Source organism: Somniosus microcephalus, chromosome 2 (genome assembly GCF_052327205.1).
Source record: "Somniosus microcephalus isolate GS21.2 chromosome 2, FLI_Smic_1.0, whole genome shotgun sequence".
Lineage (NCBI taxonomy): Eukaryota > Metazoa > Chordata > Chondrichthyes > Squaliformes > Somniosidae > Somniosus > Somniosus microcephalus.
The window spans coordinates 255,724,906-255,748,409 of NC_140988.1; the positions used below are offsets into that span (position 1 = coordinate 255,724,906).

General features: G+C 45.5%; 1 protein-coding gene across 2 annotated transcripts in view; it reads left to right on the forward strand.

Moving 5' to 3' along the window:
* adamts6 (ADAM metallopeptidase with thrombospondin type 1 motif, 6) overlaps positions 1 to 23,504 on the forward strand; it is a 388,783-nt gene that overhangs the window by 332,642 nt on the left and 32,637 nt on the right. For both annotated transcript variants that reach the window (XM_085971193.1, XM_085971201.1), the window contains 2 exons: positions 8,612 to 8,750; positions 13,663 to 13,792. In XM_085971193.1, coding sequence (XP_085827319.1) covers positions 8,612 to 8,750; positions 13,663 to 13,792 — 269 coding nt within the window. The remainder of the gene's footprint in view (positions 1 to 8,611; positions 8,751 to 13,662; positions 13,793 to 23,504) is intronic.

Below are 23,504 nucleotides of genomic sequence, written 5' to 3' on the forward strand. Positions count from 1 at the left end.
GTAAGAAGTATTCTGCATACACATATGAATAGAATGATGGTGTTCAGAATTTTCTGTGCATGCAGACATTGTTCATGGAAAGGTGTAGTAGTTGCTGTTGTGAGTTGCAGGAACAGAAGAGTCTGTGGTTAATGGCATATTTGCAGGGAGATGTACACAGGACTGCTAATGTATTAGTCATGATGTGGAGATGCCGGTGTTGGACTGGGGTGGACAAATGTAGGAAGTCACACAACACCAGGTTATAGTCCAACAGCTTTATTTGAAATCACAAGTTTTCGGAGCGCTGCTCCTTCGTCAGGTGAAGTGAAGAGAAGCATACAGGCACAGCATATATAGTCAGAGAAAACTGCCAGATGATTACAGGTAATCTTTCTAACTGCCATTTATCACACCTTGGCAGAGAGATAATCACAGCAATCAAAGGTGTGAATGGTGTCCAAACAGGTCAGTCAGGAAAACATTACATCAAAGAACAATGAGGTGGGGTCACAAGGGGTCAAATGTTGCACGGCAGCTGGTGGAATTTAAATTCAATTCAATTTAATTCTGGAATTAAATGTTAGTCTTAGTAATGGCGACCATGGTACCATTGTCGATTGTTGCAAAAACCCATCTGGTTCACTAATGTCCTTTAGGGAAGGAAATCTGCCATCCTTACCTGGTCTGGCCTACATGTGACTCCAGACCCACAGCAATGTGGTTGACTCTTAATGCCCTCTGAAATGGCCTAGCAAGCCACTCAGTTGTAAACAACCGCTACGAAAAACAATAAGATGGACTGCAGCGGTTCAAGAAGGGCATCTTCTCAAGGACAATTAGGGATGGGCACTAAATGCAGGCCTAGCCAGCCAGCCAGCGACGCCCACATCCCATCAATGAATTTAAAAAAAAGATGCTGGGGTCTGTATGAAAAACAGAAAAAAACCAAAAAACGTTGCTGGAAATCACAGCAGGACCGGCCGCATCTGTGCAGAGAGAACAAGCCAACGACGACTCGAGTCTGGATGACTCTACGTCAGGTGGGGTTACATGTAGCGTGACGTGAACCCAAGGTCTCGGTTGAGGTCGTCCTCATGAGTGCAGAACTTGGCTATCAGTTTCTGCTCGACGATTTTGCGTTGTTGTGTGTCTCGAAGGCCACCTTGGAGAATGCTTACCCGAAGATCGGAAGCTGAATGTCCTTGACTGCTGAAGTGTTCCCCGACTGGGAGGGAACACTCCTGCCTGGCGATTGTTGTGCGGTGTCTGTTCATCCGTTGTCGCAGTGTCTGCATGGTCTCGCCAATGTACCATGCTCCAGGGCATCCTTTCCTGCAACGTATGAGGTAGACAACATTGGCTGAGTCACATGAGTATGTACCATGTACCTGGTGGGTGGTGTCTTCACGTGTGATGATGGTATCTGTGTTGATGATCTGGCATGTCTTGCAGAGGTTGCCATGGCAGGGTTGTGTGGTGGCGTGGTCGCTGTTCTCCTGAAAGCTGGGTAATTTGCTGCGAACGATGGTCTGTTTGAGGTTAGGCGGCTGTTTGAAGGTGAGTAGTGGAGGCGTGGGGATGGCCATGGCGAGGTGTTCGTCATCGTCGATGACATGTTGAAGGCTGCGGAGAACATGGCGTAGTTTCTCCGCTCCGGGGAAGTACTGGACGACGAAGGGTTGTGTCCCGTGTTTGTCTTCTGAGGAGGTCTGTGTGATTTTTTGCTGTGGCCCGTCGGAACTGTCGATCGATGAGTCGAGCGTCATATCCCATTCTTACGAGGGCGTCTTTCAGCATCTGTAGGTGTCCATCGCGTTCCTCCTCGTCTGAGCAGATCCTGTGTATTCGCAGGGCTTGTCCATAGGGGATGGCTTCTTTCACGTGATACTAACGTGGTACTCAACACCAACAACAGCCAATCTCCAGACGCCATCCTACAACTCATCCGCTTCATCCTTGACCACAATGTCTTCACCTTCGACAACCAGTTCTTTACCCAAACACACGGAACAGCCATGGGGACCAAATTCGCTCCCCAATACGCCAACATCTTCATGCACAAGTTCGAGCAAGACTTCTTCGCTGAACAGGACCTCCAACCAACGCTATACACCAGATACATCGACATTTTCTTCCTATGGACCCACGGCGAAGAATCACTGAACAGACTACACGATGACATCAACAAGTTCCATCCCACCATCAAACTCACCATGGACTACTCCTCAGAATCGGTTTCATTCTTGGACACACGAATCTCCATCAAAGACGGACACCTCAGCACTTCACTCTACCGCAAGCCCACGGACAACCTCACGATGCTCCACTTCTCCAGCTTCCACCCTAACCACGTTAAAAAAGCCATCCGCTATGGACAAGCCCTGCGAATACACAGGATCTGCTCAGACGAGGAGGAATGCGATGGACACCTACAGACGCTGAAAGACGCCCTCGTAAGAACGGGATATGACGCTCGACTCGTCGATCGACAGTTCCGACGGGCCACAGCGAAAAATCGCACAGACCTCCTCAGAAGACAAACACGGGACACAACCAACAGAGTACCCTTCGTCGTCCAGTACTTCCCCGGAGCGAAGAAACTACGCCATGTTCTCCGCAGCCTTCAACATGTCATTGCCGACGACGAACACCTCGCTAAGGCCATCCCCACGCCTCCACTACTCGCTTTCAAACAGCCGCCTAACCTCAAACAGACCATCGTTCGCAGCAAATTACCCAGCTTTCAAGAGAACAGTGACCATGCCACCACACAACCCTGCCACGGCAACCTCTGCAAGACATGCCAGATCATCAACACAGACACCATCATCACATGTGAGGACACCACCCACCAGGTACATAGTACACACTCATGTGACTCGGCCAACGTTGTCTACCTCATACGGTGCAGGAAAGGATGCCCCGGAGCATGGTACATCGGCGAGACCATGCAGACACTGCGACAACGGATGAACGGACACCGCACAACAATCGCCAGGCAGGAGTGTTCCCTCCCAGTCGGGGAACACTTCAGCAGTCAAGGACATTCAGCCTCCGATCTTCGGGTAAGCATTCTCCATGGTGCCCTTCGAGACACACGACAATGCAAAATCGTCAAGCAGAAACTGATAGCCAAGTTCCGCACTCATGAGGACGGCCTCAACCGGGACCTTGGGTTCATGTCATGCTACATGTAACCCCACCTGACGTAGAGTCATCCAGACTCGAGTCGTCGTTGGCTTGTTCTCTCTGCACAGATGCGGCCGGTCCTGCTGTGATTTCCAGCAAAGTTTTTTGTTTTTTTTCTGTTTTTCATACAGACCCCAGCATCTGCAACATTTGACCCCTTGTGACCCCACCTCATTGTTCTTTGATGTAATGTTTTCCTGACTGACCTGTTAGGACACCATTCACACCTTTGATTGCTGTGATTATCTCTCTGCCAAGGTGTGATAAAGGGCAGTTAGAAAGATTACCTGTAACCATCTGGCAGTTTTCTCTGACTATATATGCTGTGCCTGTATGCTTCTCTTCACTTCACCTGATGAAGGAGCAGCGCTCCGAAAGCTTGTGATTTCAAATAAAGCTGTTGGACTATAACCTGGTGTTGTGTGACTTCCTACAATGTATTAGTCAGTAGAAGGTCCCCTATATTGGAGTGGCCCAAATGTCTTGTAGCTGGCAACGGGATGTAGCACTCATCCTCTTGAATGTTGAGTGTCTGCCATATTAGTAACTTAAAGGGGCACTAGTTTCACTATATGCCAAAATTTTTTTTGTTGTTTACAAGCACACAGTGTGAATACTAATCATGTCAAAATGCATCATTGCATCAATTTTTCATGCTATCATTGTGGGAACACAAAGCTCTTCTGGCTGTACTCCCTCTCCAAACAAAAAAAGTTTGCCAAACCTGAACATATCTTCTTCATTAAAATATTTGCTCATTTGGCTCCTTTGAAAATTACATTAGCTGGAACCCATCCTTGGAAATGTATTCATGCCCATAAATGAACCCATGTGCAGTTAAGGGTAAATCTTACAAATTTGTGCTCCAAGGGAGGTTTATCTACTGGTAGCACATAATAGGAATTTGGGCATATAGGTCAGCGGGCCTCGCAATATTTTATCCGTAATGGAATTACCCCAGTGTGTTCATTCATTTATAGGGATACATTTCTGACTTTTTAATCCTGCGGGCGAGCCTCATCATATTTAAAAAAAAATTGTTCTTGGGATATGGATGATCCTGGCAAGGCCACATTTATTGCGCATCCGTAATTGTCCTAAGAAGGTGGTGGTGGACCTTCTCCTTGAACTGCTGCGGTGCATGAGCAGACGGTGCCCCCACAATGATGTTAGGTATGGAATTCCAGGATATTAACCGAGTGACAATGAAGGAATGGCGATATATATGTTGAAATCAGGATGGTATGTGACTTGGAGGCGATGGTGTTCACATGATATTTCTGTTCTTCTCCTTCTCGGTCATAGAGATTGCAGAAGAGGGAGGTGCTGTTGAATTAATCTTGGTGAGTTGTTGCAATGCATCCTGTAGATAGTACACACTACAGCCACGGTGTGCTGGTGATGGAGTGGAATGGATATTGAGTCCAGTGGCAGGGGTGCAAACCAAGTGAACTGCTTTGTCTTGAATGATACTGAGCTTCTTGCGTGTTGTTGCAGTTATATCTATCCTGACTTAAGCCTTGTAGATGGTGGAGAAGCTTTGAGAGGTCAGGAGGTGAGCCATTCATTGCAGAGTACCTGTCCTTTGCCCTGCTCTTGTAGTCATGGAATTGATATAGCTGGTCAGTGTCAACCCCCAAGATACTGATTTCGGACAGACTCAGTGATGGTGGGGCCTCAGCAGCGGTGATGCCATTGAAGGTCAGAGGGAGATGGCTGGGCTTTCTCTTGACTGAGGTGGTAATTACCCAACACTTGTGTGACATGAATGTTACCTGCCACTTGTCAGCCCAAGCCTTAATGATACCCAGGTGCTGCTGTTGGCTGGCAGGGGCTGCTTCTTTAGCAGAGGAGTTGTGAATGGAGCGGAGCACTTTGGAATTGTCAGTGAACAGCCTCACGTTGGACATTAATGAAGATGCTGATGATGGTTGGACTGAGGATGCTTCCCTGAGGAACTTTTGCATTGAAGATTGGCCTCCGACAACCATCTTCCTTTATTTCGGGCATGACTCCAGTCACTGAAAGGTTTTCCTTTGAGCCCATTGCCCTCAGCATTCTAGCAGTTGGGGATAGTGTATTATATACTATATACATATGATGAGGGAAAGAATGTATGTGAAAGAATTAGGAAGAGGCTCAAGGAAGGAGAAATAATTACATTGATGGTGTCCGGTGTTGTTAAGGGCATTTGGGGAGGATATAAAAAGGTAGGGTGTTTACAAAGCAATTGATTGTGATATGGAAACCAATAGCTGCCTCACTTAAACTGTCGTGAAGGATTACAATAACTTTCCTCCCCATCCTTCCTCCCTCCCCCCCACCTGATCCTGGTGCCCCGGTTATGTACTAAATAGCACAGATTTCCACCAGAAGTGTGCAAATATCCCTGACTCCAGGATTTGGGATGGAGCATCCATGGGGCGGGTAGATGTTATGCCTCTTGTGGCATTCTGGGGCCATCAAATGGAGCAAGTAGCTCCATTTTAGTTTGAAATGCAAACTGTCTGGCTATTCATACTTTCACATGACATTTTGATGGTGTTTTGAACAATTTTCACTCTGTCTATCGACAACTTCGCTGAGTGGCAGGGGTTGAATGGTGAATGTCAATTATTCTGGATAAAATTTGAGAGTGATCAAGAATGAGCTACTGGACCAATACAGAGCACAGATAATGAATAAAAACATAAAATTAAATAAAAAGCCTCATTTTATTACCACAGGGAGACCTGGGATAAGTATTTCATAACTGGGCCAATTCCTGTGTTCATTCCCCCTCACCACTAAACATGCCTAAATCTTGCACCCTGCAATCTTAACCATTAAAAATAACTTCCAAACTGTGACTGGTTTGAAAATTGTCCTTTAAATGCTGAACCTGTATGTTGTGGAATCACCTCCATTGGAACCCTAGTCAGAGCCCAGCACTCAGTTAGCGTTTGACTTTTAACAGCTGTTAGTAAGTCTGCTCCTTTTCTTCCAGCTGGCTTTGACCATGGTTTTTCAGGGATGAAGTGTAGTGACAGAGACAAACGTCCTTGCCAGCTGTACCAGCAGGCCTGTGAAACTCCATTTAACCTTTGGCAGGAGAAAAAGTTGAATTCTTTGCAGATGAAATTACTAAGTGCAATATTAGTAACAAATGCACTAACACTCTGGTATGAAATTCCTCTATCCGTGTTTTGACATTAAAATAATAGGGGTAATTTTCCAACTTCACAATCCTTAGTGTGGAGCCATGAGGAGCAGGATTGGCCCTCCCAGCTTCTACATAAAACCATGGGCCGCTGTGGGCCAACGCTCGCACCCCCTCCCGACTGCCTCTCCCCCACCCCCCCTCTCCCCAGACTCTCCTGAGGCCCTTGGCCGGATTCTGAGACAGCCGATCTTACTGCTCTCCCTGCAACCAGCGAGCTGCCCCTGGGGCCATGAATGGTGCCCACAGCTTGTCGGTACTATACTGATGAGGCCGGTGGACCAATTTGCCGTGGTCCTGCCACTGGTGTCATTAGTCGCGTTGCAGCACATGTTGCTCCTGGATCGCGCCCCAATTTGGGCGCAATCCAATTTCTAGGCCATTGTCTTTATACTTAAGCTGTTCTGCTTCTCCCAGTCTATCTGAAAATTAAAATATCCCGTTATAACTGCATTGTTTTTGCCGCATGCTTCCCTGATCTCCATATTTACATATCTCCCCACTATCAGGTGGTCTGTAGATGGCTCCCTCCAGAGCTTTGTATCCTTTGCTGTTTCTAACTCGACCCATCGTGTTTCCATTGCCCAATCACCCTTACTAAAATCCCTTCTTTCTACTGATGCAATAGTGTTTTTAATCAATATCACGACTCCTCCATCTTTCCCAATTTCCCTGTCCTTTCTAAAGATCTTATAGCCTGGAATATTTAGCTCTCAATCATGCCCTGTTTATAGCTAGTCTCTGTAATGGCTATTACATCATACACTTTAAGCTGAATTTGGGCTTCAAACTTGCTTGTTTTATTTCTTATGCTACATGCATTCATGTACAGAACCTTTATCTGTGTAACCGTCCCCACCCTGCCCATATGCCTTGCTGGTCTTTTTCCCATGCCTTTTGACTTACGTGTGAATTTTCCCCTTCCACTATACAGCACACCTGCAGCTGCCAGTTATCCCAGAGACCCACAAATTACTAAAGATGCACCTCAAAAATCTTGGAACTCTGCTTCCATGACCCCTCTTTGTAGTTGATATTACTAAAGGTCAGAGGCATCTGTGTAACATGAGGCCTCCAATATGCAACTTTCTTGCCTCATGTGGTTTTCAACCGTACAACAACAACCTAAAAGTAACGAATTGTCAAAAAAAATATCAGATTTTGGGGACAAGGTGGTCAGTGGAATAGTGTATTGGACTTTCACATCTGGGCAGTGGCTTTGATTCCACCCTAGACTGATGGAATGAAAATCTATCTCTCCTGATTGCAAAAATCCTATGTGAACTGAATTTGAGATGTGGAAATATTACACTAATGCATTAGGTGATGCTCATGAAAAGTAGGGAAGCATGGTTATAAAAGAGCAACGAGAGCTTGGCACTGAATTTCCAAGACTTCCACCTGCTGGCCCCAGGACATCATGACTCCATCCAAATTCCTGGGGTTAGGGTATTTATATAATGTCGGGCGCCCGGTGGGTTGGGGGCTAGAAATAGCAGTGTAGGCCAGCCAATGGAGCCGAGTGCCAACAGGTCCGGCGGAGGAAGTTTCACAGCTCAAAGAGCTGGCCCGTTTCCATGAAGGCCACTTTCCTTACCGCAGTCGATCATTTTGTGTCAAGCTGCCGCGGGGAAAGTGGCCTTTATAATTTGGTGTCCCTACTCCCACCACTTGCCAAGTACTGTACACCTGCTTCATGCGGTACAGTAGGCTTGGGGGTGGGGGGGGCGGGGAGGGAGGGCATCTGAGGCAGAATTGGCAGGAATTCTGTTGGATGGTGTCATCCTGTCACCAATAAAGTGAAGGTGGGCTCGAGACCCGCCCACCCTCACTCCTTCTGTAAACCCAGGCATGGCCAAAATGGAGCAGAGACCCGGTGTAAACTGGCCCCGCCACTAATTTCTCCCCGTTAGCCCCTCCCACCCCAATAATGGCCCTAGTGTGCCAGAAATCCTGAGCATATCCAGGCCCTTTACTCTGCCTCTGATCTGGGAAATCTCAGTACTAATACTAGGTGACAAATATGGATAAAGTATCCAGTTCTGTGGCACTGACATCTCTCACCTTGATTAGCACAGAGGAAGTCACCAAAAGAGGAATGTTTTTTCTCTGTAAACAATGTAACAAGATGAAAGAGGTTGTTGTAATATTAAAAGCTACATAGAATGCATTATGTGTACATGAATCTTTTAAGCAGGGTTCTAGACTCGAGTCTGTCTGATCTGTTTTGTTTCGTCATAGGTGCTTCTACAAGAACCAAACCAGGGAATTCGGTACAAGTTTAACGTTCCAATCACTCGTACTGGTAGTGGTGATACAGAAGTGGGATTTGCATGGCATCACCTGCCATGGTCAGAATGCTCAGCCACCTGTGCTGGAGGTAGAAGCGCATGAATACTGCAGAATTATTGATAATCACTGATTCTTAATGCAGGTTTTATGATTTTGCGTAAAACTGCTAAGGCAGTGTACCAGTGCGCCTATGTAATCTTTGCAGGGTATATTTGAATCAGCTATTACATTTGTTCCTCAGAATGTATATAAACCTGATTATTATACATTTCACAATATTATCCATACTTAGAATCATAGAATTTTACAGCATAGAAGGAGGCTATTTGGCCCATCGTGCCTGTTCTGACTCTTTGAAAGTGCTATCTAATTAATCCCACTCCCTTGCTATTTCCCCAGTTCGGGGGTTAGCACTAATACTTAAGCACTAGATCTCACTAGCTTCATTTGGTAATAGACTTCAGAAAAAAATAAAGAAAACTTATTAAGAGGAGATTCTAGTTTCTCCAGTAGTCTAGTAGGTAAAAGCATTGTCTAGTGTAGCAGTAAGCCATACACACCAGATTCTCCACCTGTGCTGAGCTATCTGAACTCAGCTAAGCAGCAGTAAGTGACTGCTGTTGTACTTGGCACATCTGGGCAGGAGGGGAAAATCAGCCATAGTTCCTGCTCTGAATCAGGACTTTGACTGGAAAGTGTGGATGTCGGGTGACAACAAAATCGGGCTCAGCTCTGATGCCCTCCACAGTTGAATAACTTGCTGCTGCTCACTGCCTGGGCTCACACTGGAAAAATGGTCACTTGTTTGAAGTACTGGAGCACCTTTGAAACTGACCCCTAACATTCTGGAGAGGAGGGGAGATTTTTAGGGTGTTTTGTTTTGTAAACTGTGTATCTAGTGTGCACACTGGTGTCTTGAGTTCTTGGTTTACATGGTTCTGGTGGTCAGATTGTTGCATCTTGATTTTTGGTAAATAACTGACAAAATTGAGAGACAACTGGAATGTGCCCAAGAAAATGGCTTTACTTTTCTATGGAAAGTTTAGCATTATGCAATTTTGCCCTCAATTTTAAACATGATTGCGTTATAAAGATTATCCTATCCTATCCTATTCTATTCTATCCTGTTATATTTGAACACATTTTGAAAGTTTTCCTAACATTTCCAAATTTTACTGGTATTTCAGGTAAATTAAATTTACTGGCCCTGAATTCCCACGGGGATTCTCTCGATCTCCTGCCGTAACTTCGGCAGGAAGTCAGTGGAACTCCTGGAGAAATGCTGAAAACGGGGTTCTGCCAAAGTTATGACAGGAGCTCAGGGCAACCCCTTGGAAATTCAGGGCCATTGTATTTTAGGTGATGTTATAGTCTCTAAAGTAATTTAAATCTCAGGTATATAATTTAAACAGAAACTAAATCTGAATCAAATTATAATATATACAAGACAATTTATGCCCCTGTATTTTTTGAAACTATTTCAATGTAATATTCAGATTTTCTATCAGAATGAACAATTAATTTAACTTTTATAAGATGTTTCTGATGTCAAATGCCCAATATTCCTCCAGCATAAGTCACACATTCACACAACAGTCTTCAGTAGTGCTGGGCTGCTTACCTGTGCAGCCAACTTACTCAGACATAAGCAAGAGGGTTCGAGTACAAGAACAAGGATGTCTTGCTGCAGTTGTACAGGGCCTTGGTGAGACCACACCTTGAGTATTGTGTGCAGTTTTGGTCACTTTTACCTGAGGAAGGACGTTCTTGCCATGGAGGGAGTGCAGCGAAGATTCACCAGGCTGATACCTGGGATGGCAGGAATGACGTACGAGGAGAGATTGTGTCAATTGGGCTTATACTCACTGGAGTTTAGAAGATTGAGAGGGGATCTCATCGAAACCTATAAAATTCTGTCAGGTCTGGACAGACTAGATGCAGAAAGGATGTTTCTGATGGCCGGGGAGTCCAGAACCAGGGGTCATAGTCAAAGGATAAGTGGTAAGCCATTTAGGACAGAAATGAGGAGGAATTTCTTCACCCAGAGAGTGGTGAACCTGTGGAATTCTCTGCCACAGAGGGCGGTGGAGGCCAGTTCATTAAATATATTCAAGAAAGAGTTGGATATGTTTCTTAAGGCTAAAGGGATCAAGGGATATGGGGAGAAGGCAGGGACAGGGTACTGAATTTGGATGATCAGCCATGATCTCATTGAATGGCGGAGCAGGCTCGAAGGGCCGAATGGCCTACTCCTGCTCCTATCTTCTATGTTTCTATGTTTCTATGTATGCACGGACGCCAGTTAGGAACTCTAAGGGCACTTGTAGTGCCCAAAAAACGGGTGTTCATTAATGGGCATTCTTTAAAGGAAGTTAAAAGAATTACTTGTGTTTTTCTGGTAATGTTGATGCTTCTACACCTGAAACATAAATCTATCTTTTCTCTGTTCAGGAGCTGATACACTTGCTGAGTATTTCCAGCAATTCTTTTTTCTCCCAGATCCCGCATTCCTTTTGGGTTTTACATGTACAAGTAGGACAGCACCTTGTGCACACACAGGCCCTCAATCCAAATACATTTTTCTTCAATATGATCATAGAATCATACAGCACAGAAGGAAGCCATTCGATGCATCGTGTCAATGCCGGCTCTTTGAAAGAGCTATTCAATTAGTCCCACACCCCTGCTCTTTCCCCGTAACCCTGCAAATTTCTCCTTTTCAACTATATATCCAATTCCCTTTTGAAAGTTACGATTGAATCTGCTCCCACCACCCTTTCAGGTAGTGCATTCCAGATCGTAACTCACTGCTTTAAAAAATTCTCTTCATTTCCCCCCTGGATTTTTTTGCCAATTACCCTAAATCTGTGTCCACTGGTTACCAACCCTCCTGCCAGTGGAAACAATTTCTCCATATCTGCTCTATCAAAACTCCTCATAATTAAATCTCCCTTTAACCTTCTCTGCTCTAAGGAGAACAATCCCAGATTCTCTAACCTTTCCACATAACTGAAGTCCCTCATCCCTGGTACCATTTTGGTAAATCTCCTTTGCATCCTCTTCAAGGCCTTGACATCCTTCCTAAGGTGTGGTGCCCAGAATTGGGCACAATACTCCAGCTGAGGCCTAACCAGTGTTTTAGAAAGATTTAGCATAACTTCCTTTTTTTTGTACTCTATGGGCAGGAATTTAACTCAGGAGTCGGGTTGGAGGTGGGACTACAACTTTCGGGGTTGTAGTCCCGCCTCCATCGAGATGCGGCCAATCCACGTGATTTTAACTTGATTGACCTTGTTGAGCCCGCCCAGCGGGTTCAGCAGGCCAATTAAGGGCCACCCGGCAACAGGTGACGTCACAGACTGAAATTTCATCTGTCAAGAGCTTTTGACAGATGAAATATCAGTGTTTCACAGCTGTTTGAAACTTTCAAACACTGACAGTCTTACTTCTAACATGAGTCCTTCTCCACAGACTCAGTTAGAAATCTCTCCTGCACAGAAAGCTGCAGGCTGTCACTTTTGACAGTTCGCAGCCATTCTGTTTTCTGTGCCGGTGAGATGAGGGACTCCCGAGATCTAAAGGAAGGAAGGCTGAAAAGGTAAGAAAAGGTAATTTACACTTCTTTAATCACTTTAGGCACACCAAACACACTTACCTTTGTACTCATGCAGACATCAATCACCTGAACACCGACATCTCGACCCCTCCAAGTCCTTCAACCCGACGGCCCGCCTCCTCTAACTTGGCGTGGTTTGGAGCTGTCGGGAATCCCACACTTCAACCTTAAAAATAGGGATTAGGCTAAAAACTGCCTGTTAACTACCTGTTAACAGGCAGTTAATTGGCACTAATCCCTTCCTGCCTCGGGTAGGCGGGTCCCAGTGCGATGCGGGTACCCGCCTCCTTTGAAGCTGGCATGGAGGCGGGTTTGGGTGCGGGATGGGGTCGGGACCCCTGATTTCGGGATTTTAACCCCCCGCACGCCTCCAACCCAACTCCACGGCACAATGAAGATCCTGCCCTATGCCTCTATTTATAAAGCCTAGGATCCCGTATGCCTTTTTAACAGCCTTATGAACTTGTCCCACCACTTTCAAAGATTTGTGTATGTGAAAAAAGAAAGAATTGCATTTATATCGCGCCTTTCACGACCACCGGATGTCCCAAAGCACTTTACAGCCAATTAAGTACTTTTGAAGTGTAGTCACTGTTGTAATGTAGGAAACGCAGCAGCCAATTTGCGCACAGCAAGGTCCCACAAACAGCAATGTGATAATGACCACATAATCTGTTTTTGTTATGTTGATTGAGGGATAAATATTGGCCAGGACACCAGGGATAATTCCCCTGTTCTTCTTTGAAATAGTGCCATGGAATCTTTTATGTCCACCTGAGAGAGCAGACGGGGCCGAAAGACATCACCTCTGATAGTACAGCACTTCCTCAGCAATGCACTGGAGTGTCAGCCTAGAGTTTCATGCTCAAATCTCTTGAACCCTCAGGTCTCTCTGTTCCTGCACCCACTTTAAAATGTTGCCATTTAGTTTATATTGCCTCTCCTAATTTTTCCTTCTAAAATGCATCACTTCACACATTTCTGCATTTAAATTTTGTCTGCCCATTTCACCAGTCTGTCTGTGCCCTCCTGAAGTCTACTACTATCCGCTTCACTGATTAATATTTAGAAAGTAAGACACTTCCTCCGAGTCCTCAGATCGCAAGCACATATCGGAAAATTGGGGGCCCACTACCTACCATTTACTGATGTGTGCTTGTGGCATGCCAGGTATTTTGTCATGCATGAAGAAGTTAGTAACTAAACATATTGCACACCTAGATTCAGAATATACTACTATATATCAATGAAAAATGAATATTTTTCTAAGAATGCCAGCAAATCCCTATTATTACGATTTTTTTTATCATGATTATGTATAGACATTATTTAAAGAATGTGCTAACCTTAATAAAAAGGGAAAAAAACACTTCTTATTTTACAGGTGCACAGAAGCAAGAAGTAGTTTGTAAAAGATTAGATGACAATTCCATTGTCCAGAATAGTTATTGTGACCCTGACAGTAAGCCACCAGAAACTCAGAGAGCTTGCAACACTGAGCCGTGTCCACCAGAGTAAGTTTGCAGATTTTTTTCTTTATACTTTTGTGCACTGTAGAAGCAGTAACAGTGTTTCCTTCTAATGCAATTTGAATCAGCAGAAGCTGATTGATGAGATATGAATCATGGGGCAGATTTACCTTTTATCTCCATTGGCCGCCGTGCCCTCAGTTGCCTAGGCCGTAAGCTCTGGAATTCCTTCCCTAAAGCTTTCCACTTCTCTACCTCCCTCTCCTCCTCAAAACCTACCTCTTTGACCAAGGCTTTGGTCACCTGTCCTAATATCTCTTTATTTGGCTTGGTGTCAAATTTTGCCTGATAACGCTCCTGTGAAGCGCCTTGGGATGTTTTACTACATTAAAGGCGCTATATAAATGCAAGTTGTTGTTGTTGGCTATAAAGGAAACGTTTGAATGCATCGTATAGAGGGATGTCCCACGGGGAGGAACACATCAGCCCTATAATCTATCTGGCTCAGGAACTGGAATGCACTGCCTGGAAGGGTGGTGGAGGCAGAATCAATCACGGCTTTCAAAAGGGAATTGGATAAGTACCTGAAGGAAAAGAATTTGCAGGGCTACGGGGAAAGGGCGGGGGAGTGGGACTAGCTGAAGTGTTTTGCAGAGAGCTGGAATGGGCTCAATGGACTGAATGGCCTTTTTCTGTGCTGTAACCATTCTATGATTCTAACTCTTTGCTCTGGAACGTGGATATTCTGGTGCATCTTGAGGACAGCACCTATAGAATAGTGGCTTGTTTACGTGGAGCTTGGGCAATGCACATTGAAGAAAAGTTAGAAGGGCTAACCGAAGTGGACAGGATGGGACCTAGTGGTAATAATCCATGTAGCGGTTAGCATATAGGGAGAAATAATATGCAGGCCTGATTGATGATTGCTTTAGAACTCAAAGGAATGGAATGCAAAGTAATGTTCTTTGGTATATTCTGGTATTTGGTAAAGAGGGTTGACCAAGAAATTTGAGGATGTAAGTTAATGGCGACAACCTGGTGTGAAAATAATACTACCTTTATAAGTAACTGGGAATATTTCTGGGACAGTAAGGACTGGTACAGGGGAGACAGCTTGCACCTAAACAAAGCAGGAACATGAGACTTCCAAGGAACATTAGAGACAGCTAGCAAGAATAATTTAAACCAGATAGGCAGGGGAAAGAGCAGAGAGGAAATTGGATCCCAGACAAGACTGATCACAGGGTGGAAGGTAGTCAACATGCACGTATGGGCACGTAAACTTAGACACAAACAGGAGCCAGGTACCAGGTCAAGAAAGAAGGCAAATCTACAATTAAAATGTATATACATGAATACTAGAAGCATTGGATATGAGATGCTGGAACTGGAGGCTGTTATAGCAGTAAGGAACACAATGTGATAAGAATATCAGAAACATGGTTGACCCTAGAGGATTGTAATGAATACAACATACAGGGGTATACAGTGTTCAAAAAAAAGTAGCAGACAGGAAAGGGAGTACTGCAGCCCTGTATGTCAGAGACACATGGGAGGTTAATGAAGTTGATCCTATGGGAGTTGAAAAGTTACAAAATGAATTCCTCTGGTTAGATATCTTTAATGTGAAAGAGAAAACACGCTCGGAGTATATTACAGACCACTAGATCAGAAAAAGATGGAAGACAGTTTACTCTATTAAGAGATAAGAAGGGCATATGTAAACAGGAAAGTTATTTTCTTGGGAAATTTCAATAATTTGGAAATATCCAAGCGGTTCAGAATCTGAGGTGCATGATTGCTTCATGACCAAGTGTGTCAAGAAAGCCATGAGAGGCGGTGCACATTTTGACTTTGTAATGGTATGATAAGTAACCCAGAGAACATACAGGAAATGGAATCTGTGCCATCATGAGGGAATTGTGAACACAGAATAACCAAATTCAACGTGATCTGGGATCTAGAAATACAAGGTATTTAATTTTAAAATGGTTCATTTAAAAGCAATGAGAAAACAGCTTAAGCAAGTTGATTGGCAGGGCTTGTTCCATAACATTTCAGTAGATAAGTGGAATATTCATACTGCTGAACTTGCAGGATGAAAGCATGTCTAAGGTCAGCAAGCTTAGACTAAACAAGCATGACCCTAAATCAAAAGCAAAATAAAGAGGAAGAGCAACCTGTATAAATAATACAGGGAGAAAAGAGTTGACTGGAATGAACATAGGAACTTGGAGAAACATGTTAAAAAGGTGATCAGAGGGGTTAGAGAGAGACGTGGAGGAAAACATAGCTGCAGACTATAATATAACAGTAAGATTTCTTTTTAATATTTCAACAGTAAGAGGGCAGTCAGAGAATTGGCAAGAACTCTAAAAGAAGCAAATGGAGCTGAAACAGAGGATGTGCATCAGATTGATTCCTCCAAGTATTCACAAAGGAAGACATGAGCAAAATGCCCTCCCTAAGTAGCAGTGACCTAAGTCGAATTAATGACATCAATGTAAATGAGATGGAAGTCCTAACATTCTAAATAGGCTCAAAACAAATGAATCCTAGGGATATATGATCAACTTCAAAAACAGGAAAGATGCTTTGTGAGACATGAGAGAGTTGAGAACTGAGGAGGTACCAGCAGACTGAAAACAGGCTAATGTCATAGAGTCATAGAGTAATACAGCACGGATAGAGGCCCTTCGGCCCATCGTGTCCGCGCCGGCCATCAAGCCCTGTCTAATCTAATCCCATATTCCAGCATTTGGTCCGTAGCCTTGTATGCTATGGCATTTCAAGTGCTCATCCAAATGCTTCTTAAATGTTGTGAGGGTTTCTGCCTCCACAACCCTTTCAGGCAGTGAGTTCCAGACTCCAACCACCCTCTGGGTGAAAAAGTTCTTTCTCAAATCCCCTCTAAACCTCCCGCCCTTTACCTTGAATCTATGCCCCCTAGTTATTGACCCCTCTACTAAGGGAAAAAGCTCCTCAGCATCCATCCTATCTATGCCCCTCATAATTTTGTACACCTCAATCATGTCCCCCCTCAGCCTCCTCTGCTCCAAGGAAAACAAACCCAATCTGCCCAGTCTCTCTTCATAGCTGAAGCGCTCCAGCCCTGGTAACATCCTGGTGAACCTCCTCTGCACCCTCTCTAACGCGATCACATCCTTCCTGTAGTGTGGCGACCAGAACTGCACACAGTATTCCAGCTGTGGCCTAACCAGTGTTTTATACAGCTCCATCATAACCTCCTTGCTCTTATATTCAATGCCTCGGCTAATGAAGGCAAGTATCCCATATGCCTTTTTTACCACCTTATCCACCTGTTCCGCCGCCTTCAGGGATCTGTGTACTTGCACACCCAGATCCCTCTGACCCTCTGTCTTGCCTAGGGTCTTTCCATTCATTGTGTATTCCCTTGCCTTGTTAGTCCCCCCAAAGTGCATCACCTCGCACTTTTCCGGGTTAAATTCCATTTGCCACTGTTCCGCCCATCTGACCAACCCATCTATATCGTCCTGCAGACTGAGGCTACCCTCCTCGCTATTTACCACCCTACCAATTTTTGTATCATCCGCGAACTTACTGATCATACCTTTTACATTCATATCCAAGTCATTAATGTAGACCACAAACAGCAAGGGACCCAGCACCGATCCCTGTGGTACCCCACTGGCCACAGGCTTCCAGTCACAAAAACAACCTTTGACCATCACCTTCTGCCACTAAGCCAGTTTTGTATCCAATGTGCCAAGGCACCCTGGATTCCATGGGCTCTTACCTTCTTGACCAGTCTCCTGTGCGGGACTTTATCGAAGGCCTTACTGAAATCCATGTATACCACATCCACTGCGTTACCCTCATCCACACACCTAGTCACCCCCTCAAAAAATTCAATCAAATTAGTCAGACATGATCTTCCCTTGACAAAGCCATGTTGACTATCCCTGATTAATCCTTGCCTCTCCAAGTGGAGACAAATTTTGTCCCTCAGAATTTTTTCCAATAATTTTCCTACCACTGATGTTAGGCTCGCTGGCCTGTAGTTCCCCGGTTTTTCCCTACTACCCTTCTTGAATAATGGTACTACATTAGCGGTTCTCCAGTCCTCTGGCACATCCCCTGTGGCCAGAGAGGTCCTGAATATATGTGTTAGAGCCCCCGCAATCTCTTCCTTTGCCTCACACAGCAGCCTGGGATACATTTCATCCGGGCCTGGGGATTTATCCATTTTTAGGCCAGCTAAAACCGCCAATACCTCCTCCCTCTCGATGTTAATATGTTCGAGCATATCACAGTCCCCCCGCCCTATTTCTATGTCTACATCGTCCTTCTCCATAGTGAAAACAGATGCAAAAAATTCATTTAGAACCCCTCCTACATCTTCCGGCTCCACACACAGATTGCCACTTTTGTCCCTAATGGGCCCTATTTTTTCCCTAGTTATCCTCTTACCCTTAATATACTTATAAAACATCTTAGGATTTTCCTTTATTTTGCTCGCCAGTGTTATTTCATGGCCCCTCCTTGATCTCCTAATTTCTTTTTTAAGTATCCCCCTGCACTTTTTGTACTCCTCTAGGGCTTCCTCCATCTTTAGCCTTTTGTATCTACCAAAAGCCCTCCTTTTTTTCCTAATCCATTCTCGTATATCCCCTGACATCCAAGGTTCCCTGTGGTTTTTGGAATCACTCTTGACCTTTACGGGAACATGTTGCCATTGTATGATCTCAATCTCCCTTCTGAAAGCCTCCCATTGCTCCGATGCGGATTTTCCTACAAGTAGCTGATCCCAGTCCATTTTGGCCAGATCCTGCCTTATCCTATTAAAATCGGCCTTCCCCCAATTTAGAACCTTTATTTCCGGCCCATCCCTGTCCTTTTCCATGACCACCTTAAATCTTACCATATTATGGTCACTATCACCAAAGTGCTCACCTACTAGCACTTTTTCCACTTGGCCGGCCACATTCCCTAGAATTAGGTCCAGTACCGCCCCCTCTCTTGTAGGACTTTCTACATGCTGGCTCAAAAAGCTCTCCTGGATGCACTTTAAGAATTCTACACCCTCTGAGCCTTTCACATTCTGACTATCCCAGTTAATATTGGGGAAGTTGAAATCCCCCATTATTATTACCCTATTATTTGCACATTTCTCTGAGATTTGCCTACATATCTGTTCCTCTATCTCCCCCTGACTGTTTGGAGGCCTATAGTACACTCCCAGCAAAGTGCTTGCCCCCTTTTTGTTTTTAAGCTCCACCCATATGGCCTCATTAGAGGAACCTGCTAATATATCATCCCTCCTTACTGCAGTAATTGACTCCTTAATTAATATTGCGACACCCCCTCCTCTTATACCTCCCCCTCTGTCTCGCCTGAAGATTCTGTACCCCGGAATATTGAGCTGCCAGTCTTGCCCCTCCCTCAACCATGTCTCCGTGATAGCAACAATATCATACTCCCATGTGTTTATCAACACCTTCAGTTCATCCACCTTATTTGCAAGACTCCTTGCATTAAAATAGATGCCCTTATATATTTGCCCTGTCTACCAAGCTGACTTGTTTTTTTCTCTATAATTGGCAGCACATCACCCCCTATTTCAGCTCCCCTCTGTATCCCATCCCCCTGCCAAGTTAGTTTAAACCCCCCCCAACAGTGCTAGCAAACCTCCCCGCAAGGATATTTGTCCCGCTCTGGTTCAGGTGCAACCCGTCCGACTTGTACAAGTCCCACCTTTCCCAGAAGCAGGCCCAGTGATCCAGGAAAGTAAAACCCTCCGCCCTACACCAACTCTTTAGCCACGCATTCATCTGCTCTATCCTCCCATTCCTATACTTACTAGTACGTGGCACTGGGAGTAATCCAGAGATTACAACCTTCGAGGTCCTGCTCTTTAATCTGTTACCTAGCTCCCTAAATTCTTGATGCAGGACCTCATCCCCCTTCCTTCCTATGTCGTTGGTCCCAATGTGGACCACGACCTCTGCCTGCTCACCCTCCCCCTTAAGAATGCCCTGTAGCCGCTCAGTGACATCCCAGACCCTGGCCCCAGGGAGGCAACAAACCATCCTGGAGTCACGTTTGCGGCCACAGAAACGCCTATCTGTTCCCCTTACGATAGAATCTCCTACCACTATTGCTCTCCCACTCTTTTTCCTCCCTTTCTGAGCAGCAGAAGCGTCCCTGGTGCCAGGAAGCTGGCTGCTGCTGCCTTCCCCTGGTGAGTCATCCCCCTCAACAGTATCCAACTTGGTATACTTGTTTGAAAGGGGGATGTCCGCAGGGGTTCCCTGCACTTCCTGCCTGCCTCTGTTGCTCCGCCTGATGGTCACCCCCTGTGCAGCCCTACCCTGAGGCGTGAACAACTCGCTAAACGTGCTATCCACGACCCTCTCAGCATCGCGCATGCTCCAAAATTCATCCACCCGCAGCTCGAGCGCCGCAATGCGGTCTACAAGTAGCTGCAGCTGGATGCATTTCCCGCACACATGGTCGTCAGGGACACTGGCAGCGTCCCTGATTTCCCACATGGAGCAAGAGGAGCAGAACACGGGTCTGAACTCTCCTGCCATGACTTACTCCTTTAATTAATTTAAAAATTTATTCAATACCCCAGTTACAGGTATACTCTAGGGCGCTTTATTTACGAACTGTCCCCACTACACCACTGTTCAAAAAGCGTTGCAAAGCAGCTGTAGGAAGCTACAGACCCATTAGTCTTCAACGCCAAGCAAACTAATGGAATTGATTAGCAGGAGTAAACTTGAGGATCATCTAAATTAATAACCTAGTAAACAGTACTCAGCATGGATTCAGAATAGGGGATTATCTTGCCTGACCAACCTTTCAGAGGATGTGAACTCTCAAATGGCCTTTGATATAGTGACCCAAGATTTGCAAAAAGCACTTTCAACAAAGTTCCAAACAAAAGGCTACTAGTTAAGTTCAAAGCTGTGGGGATTTCGATTTAACATTGGGAATAATAAGAAATTGGCTGAAGAATAGAAAACTGCAGGTATTTGTTTGGGGAGTCATAAGTGTTGTGTCCGTAAGTAGTAAGACACAAGACTGCAGGAGAACGGTACAACAGGTGTTTACTCAACGTGGCTCACTCTGGAACTGAACTGTACAGATTACTACTCAGTGCTATATACAGGTGTGGTCACTGCCGGTACTACAGTATACATGAGCTGTAAAAAGCAGTTCCCCCCTTAAAGGTATATACATTACAATTCCTCCCCTTTTAGATTAACAGTACCATAACACTCATTTAACAATTAAATATCAAACTAATTACAATTAACACTTTTAACATACAACATTAGCTGAAAATAGTCCATTTATATATTCAGTCTTTGGGGAGGCTTCCTGATTCTTTCTGGATAGTGCCTTTCCCGAGTGTCTCGCTCTTGGTGCGGAGGCGATTCTGGCACCCTGTCGTCGGTTGGGTCATCAGCTTCCGATGCTACTGTTTCTGGGGTAGATGCGACCTGTACGTCGGGGTCCTCACCAGGTACATATGGGCGAGGCATGGGGTTGACTTGTTCCTGTGACTCTAGGATCTGGTCAGCATGGCGTCTCACGATGTTCTCCCCAACGTCCACTGTGTACATTAGTGGGCCCTGCCGTGTGAATATTGCTCCTGGCTGCCATTTTTCTGTTCGGTAGTCGCGGGCCAAGACTGGTTGCCCTACATTGAAGCTCCTTGTTGGCTTCTCATGGATGTGCTGGAATTGCTTACTCTCAACATCTCTTCGTACGTTTGGTCTGAGCAAATCCAGGCGAGATCTTAACCTTCGGTGAAAGAACATCATGGCCGGGGCCTGGTTGGTGACTGCATGTGTCGCATTCCGGTAGGCGAACAGGAAATTGTCCACCTTATGCTGCAGCGGAATGTTGTCATTGTACATAGCCTTTACTGCCTTCTTAAAGGTTTGTACGAACCTCTCAGCCAATCCATTTGTGGCTGGATGATACGGGGCGGATGTGTAATGCCTTACCCCATTCTTCTTCATAAACCTCCGGAACTCTTCGGACACAAACTGTGGTCCGTTATCGGAGCAAATCTGTTCTGGCAAGCCGTTCCTGGCAAAAATGGTCCGTATGACTGCAATAGTTTTCTCCGTGGTGGTGGAGGACATTTTGATGACCTCAGGCCATATCGAGTGCGCATCCACGGCTATTAAAAACATTGAGTCCATGAATGGACCAGCAAAATCAATATGCACCCATTGCTATGGAGATGTGGGCCACTCCTATGGGTGTAGAGGGGCATGTGGTGGTGCATTTTGGACTTTCTGGCATCCTGAGCAGCTCTTGGTCAGGTCCTCGATTTGTTTATCGATTCCCGGCCACCACACATAAGCCCTGACAAGGCTTTTCATTTTTACCCCTCCCAGATGACCCTCATGAAGCTCATTGAGCACTCTATCCCTTAACTTGGGTGGAATTACCACTCGGGATCCACACATCAAGGTCCCCCGGCACACTGACAGCTGTTCTCTTCTTGTCGAGAATGCTGGCAACAGTGAGTCGCCATGTGCTGGCCATCCCTTCACCGTCAAATCATATACCCGAGACAGTGTCGGGTCATTTCGGGTCTCCTTTTCTATACGAGCGTTAGTTACCGGTAGGTATTCAACTATAGTCGAATGAAATATTTCGACAGGATCCACTGCTGGTGCTTCCTCCGCAGTAGGCAGTGGCAGGCGTGATAGCCCATCAGCATTTCCATGCTGTTTCGTGCCCTTATATTCAATCTCATAGTGGTGCGCCCCTAGAAAGAGTGACCATCTTTGTGGTCGTTGTGCAGTCATCACCGGAACGCCCTTCTTCGGATTAAAAATGGAGACAAGAGGCTGGTGGTCAGTCAGCAAGGTGAATTTCTGCCCGTGCAGATAGTGATTGAACTTTTTCACTCCCCACACTAGGCTGAGGCCCTCCCTGTCAATCTGGGCGTAGTTATGCCCGGCTGAGGTTAGTGATCGTGACGCAAAGGCTATTGGCCTCTCTGAGCCGTCTGAGAATTTGTGCGACAGCACCGCTCCAATGCCGTAGGGTGACGCATCACACGCCAACCGAATTGGTAGTGCTGGGTTGAAATGGGCCAATACCTCTTTCGATGTGATTAGTGTTTTGCTCTTCTGGAAAGCTCGTTTACATTCATCACTCCACTTCCATGGCACTCCAGTTTGCAGTAGGGTGTTCAGTGGGTGTAGTATTGTAAACAAAATTGGCAAGAACTTATGGTAGTAGGTTACCAGCCCGAGGAACGACCTCAGTTGTGACACGTTTTCCAGTGCTGGAGCCTTGACTACTGCCTCAATCTTTTCTGGGGACTTATGTAACCCCTCTTTATCGATAACGTGGCCACAATACGAGATCTGTTTTTTAAAAAACTCGCATTTGGGGCGGTTAGCTCGGAGCCCATATTCCTTCAATCTAGTGAGCACCTGCTCCAGGTTGGCGAGGTGATCACTGTCATTTTCGCCCGTGACCAGGATGTCATCCAAATAACACTGGGTCCCTGGGATCCCTTGCAGGACTTGTTCCATTGCCCTTTGCCAAATAGCCGGAGCTGATGCTACCCCTGTCAGGGTTGGGAGCCACGGGGCCGTATAAATACGAGGCCGTGCTCTCCGGGCGAGGTAGGATCTGGACCCAAGTGCAGAAACCAGACAAGAGACAAATATACAGTACTTGGTTTGAACTTTACTAGATTTACACATAACCAGATTAACACAAGGGACACAGC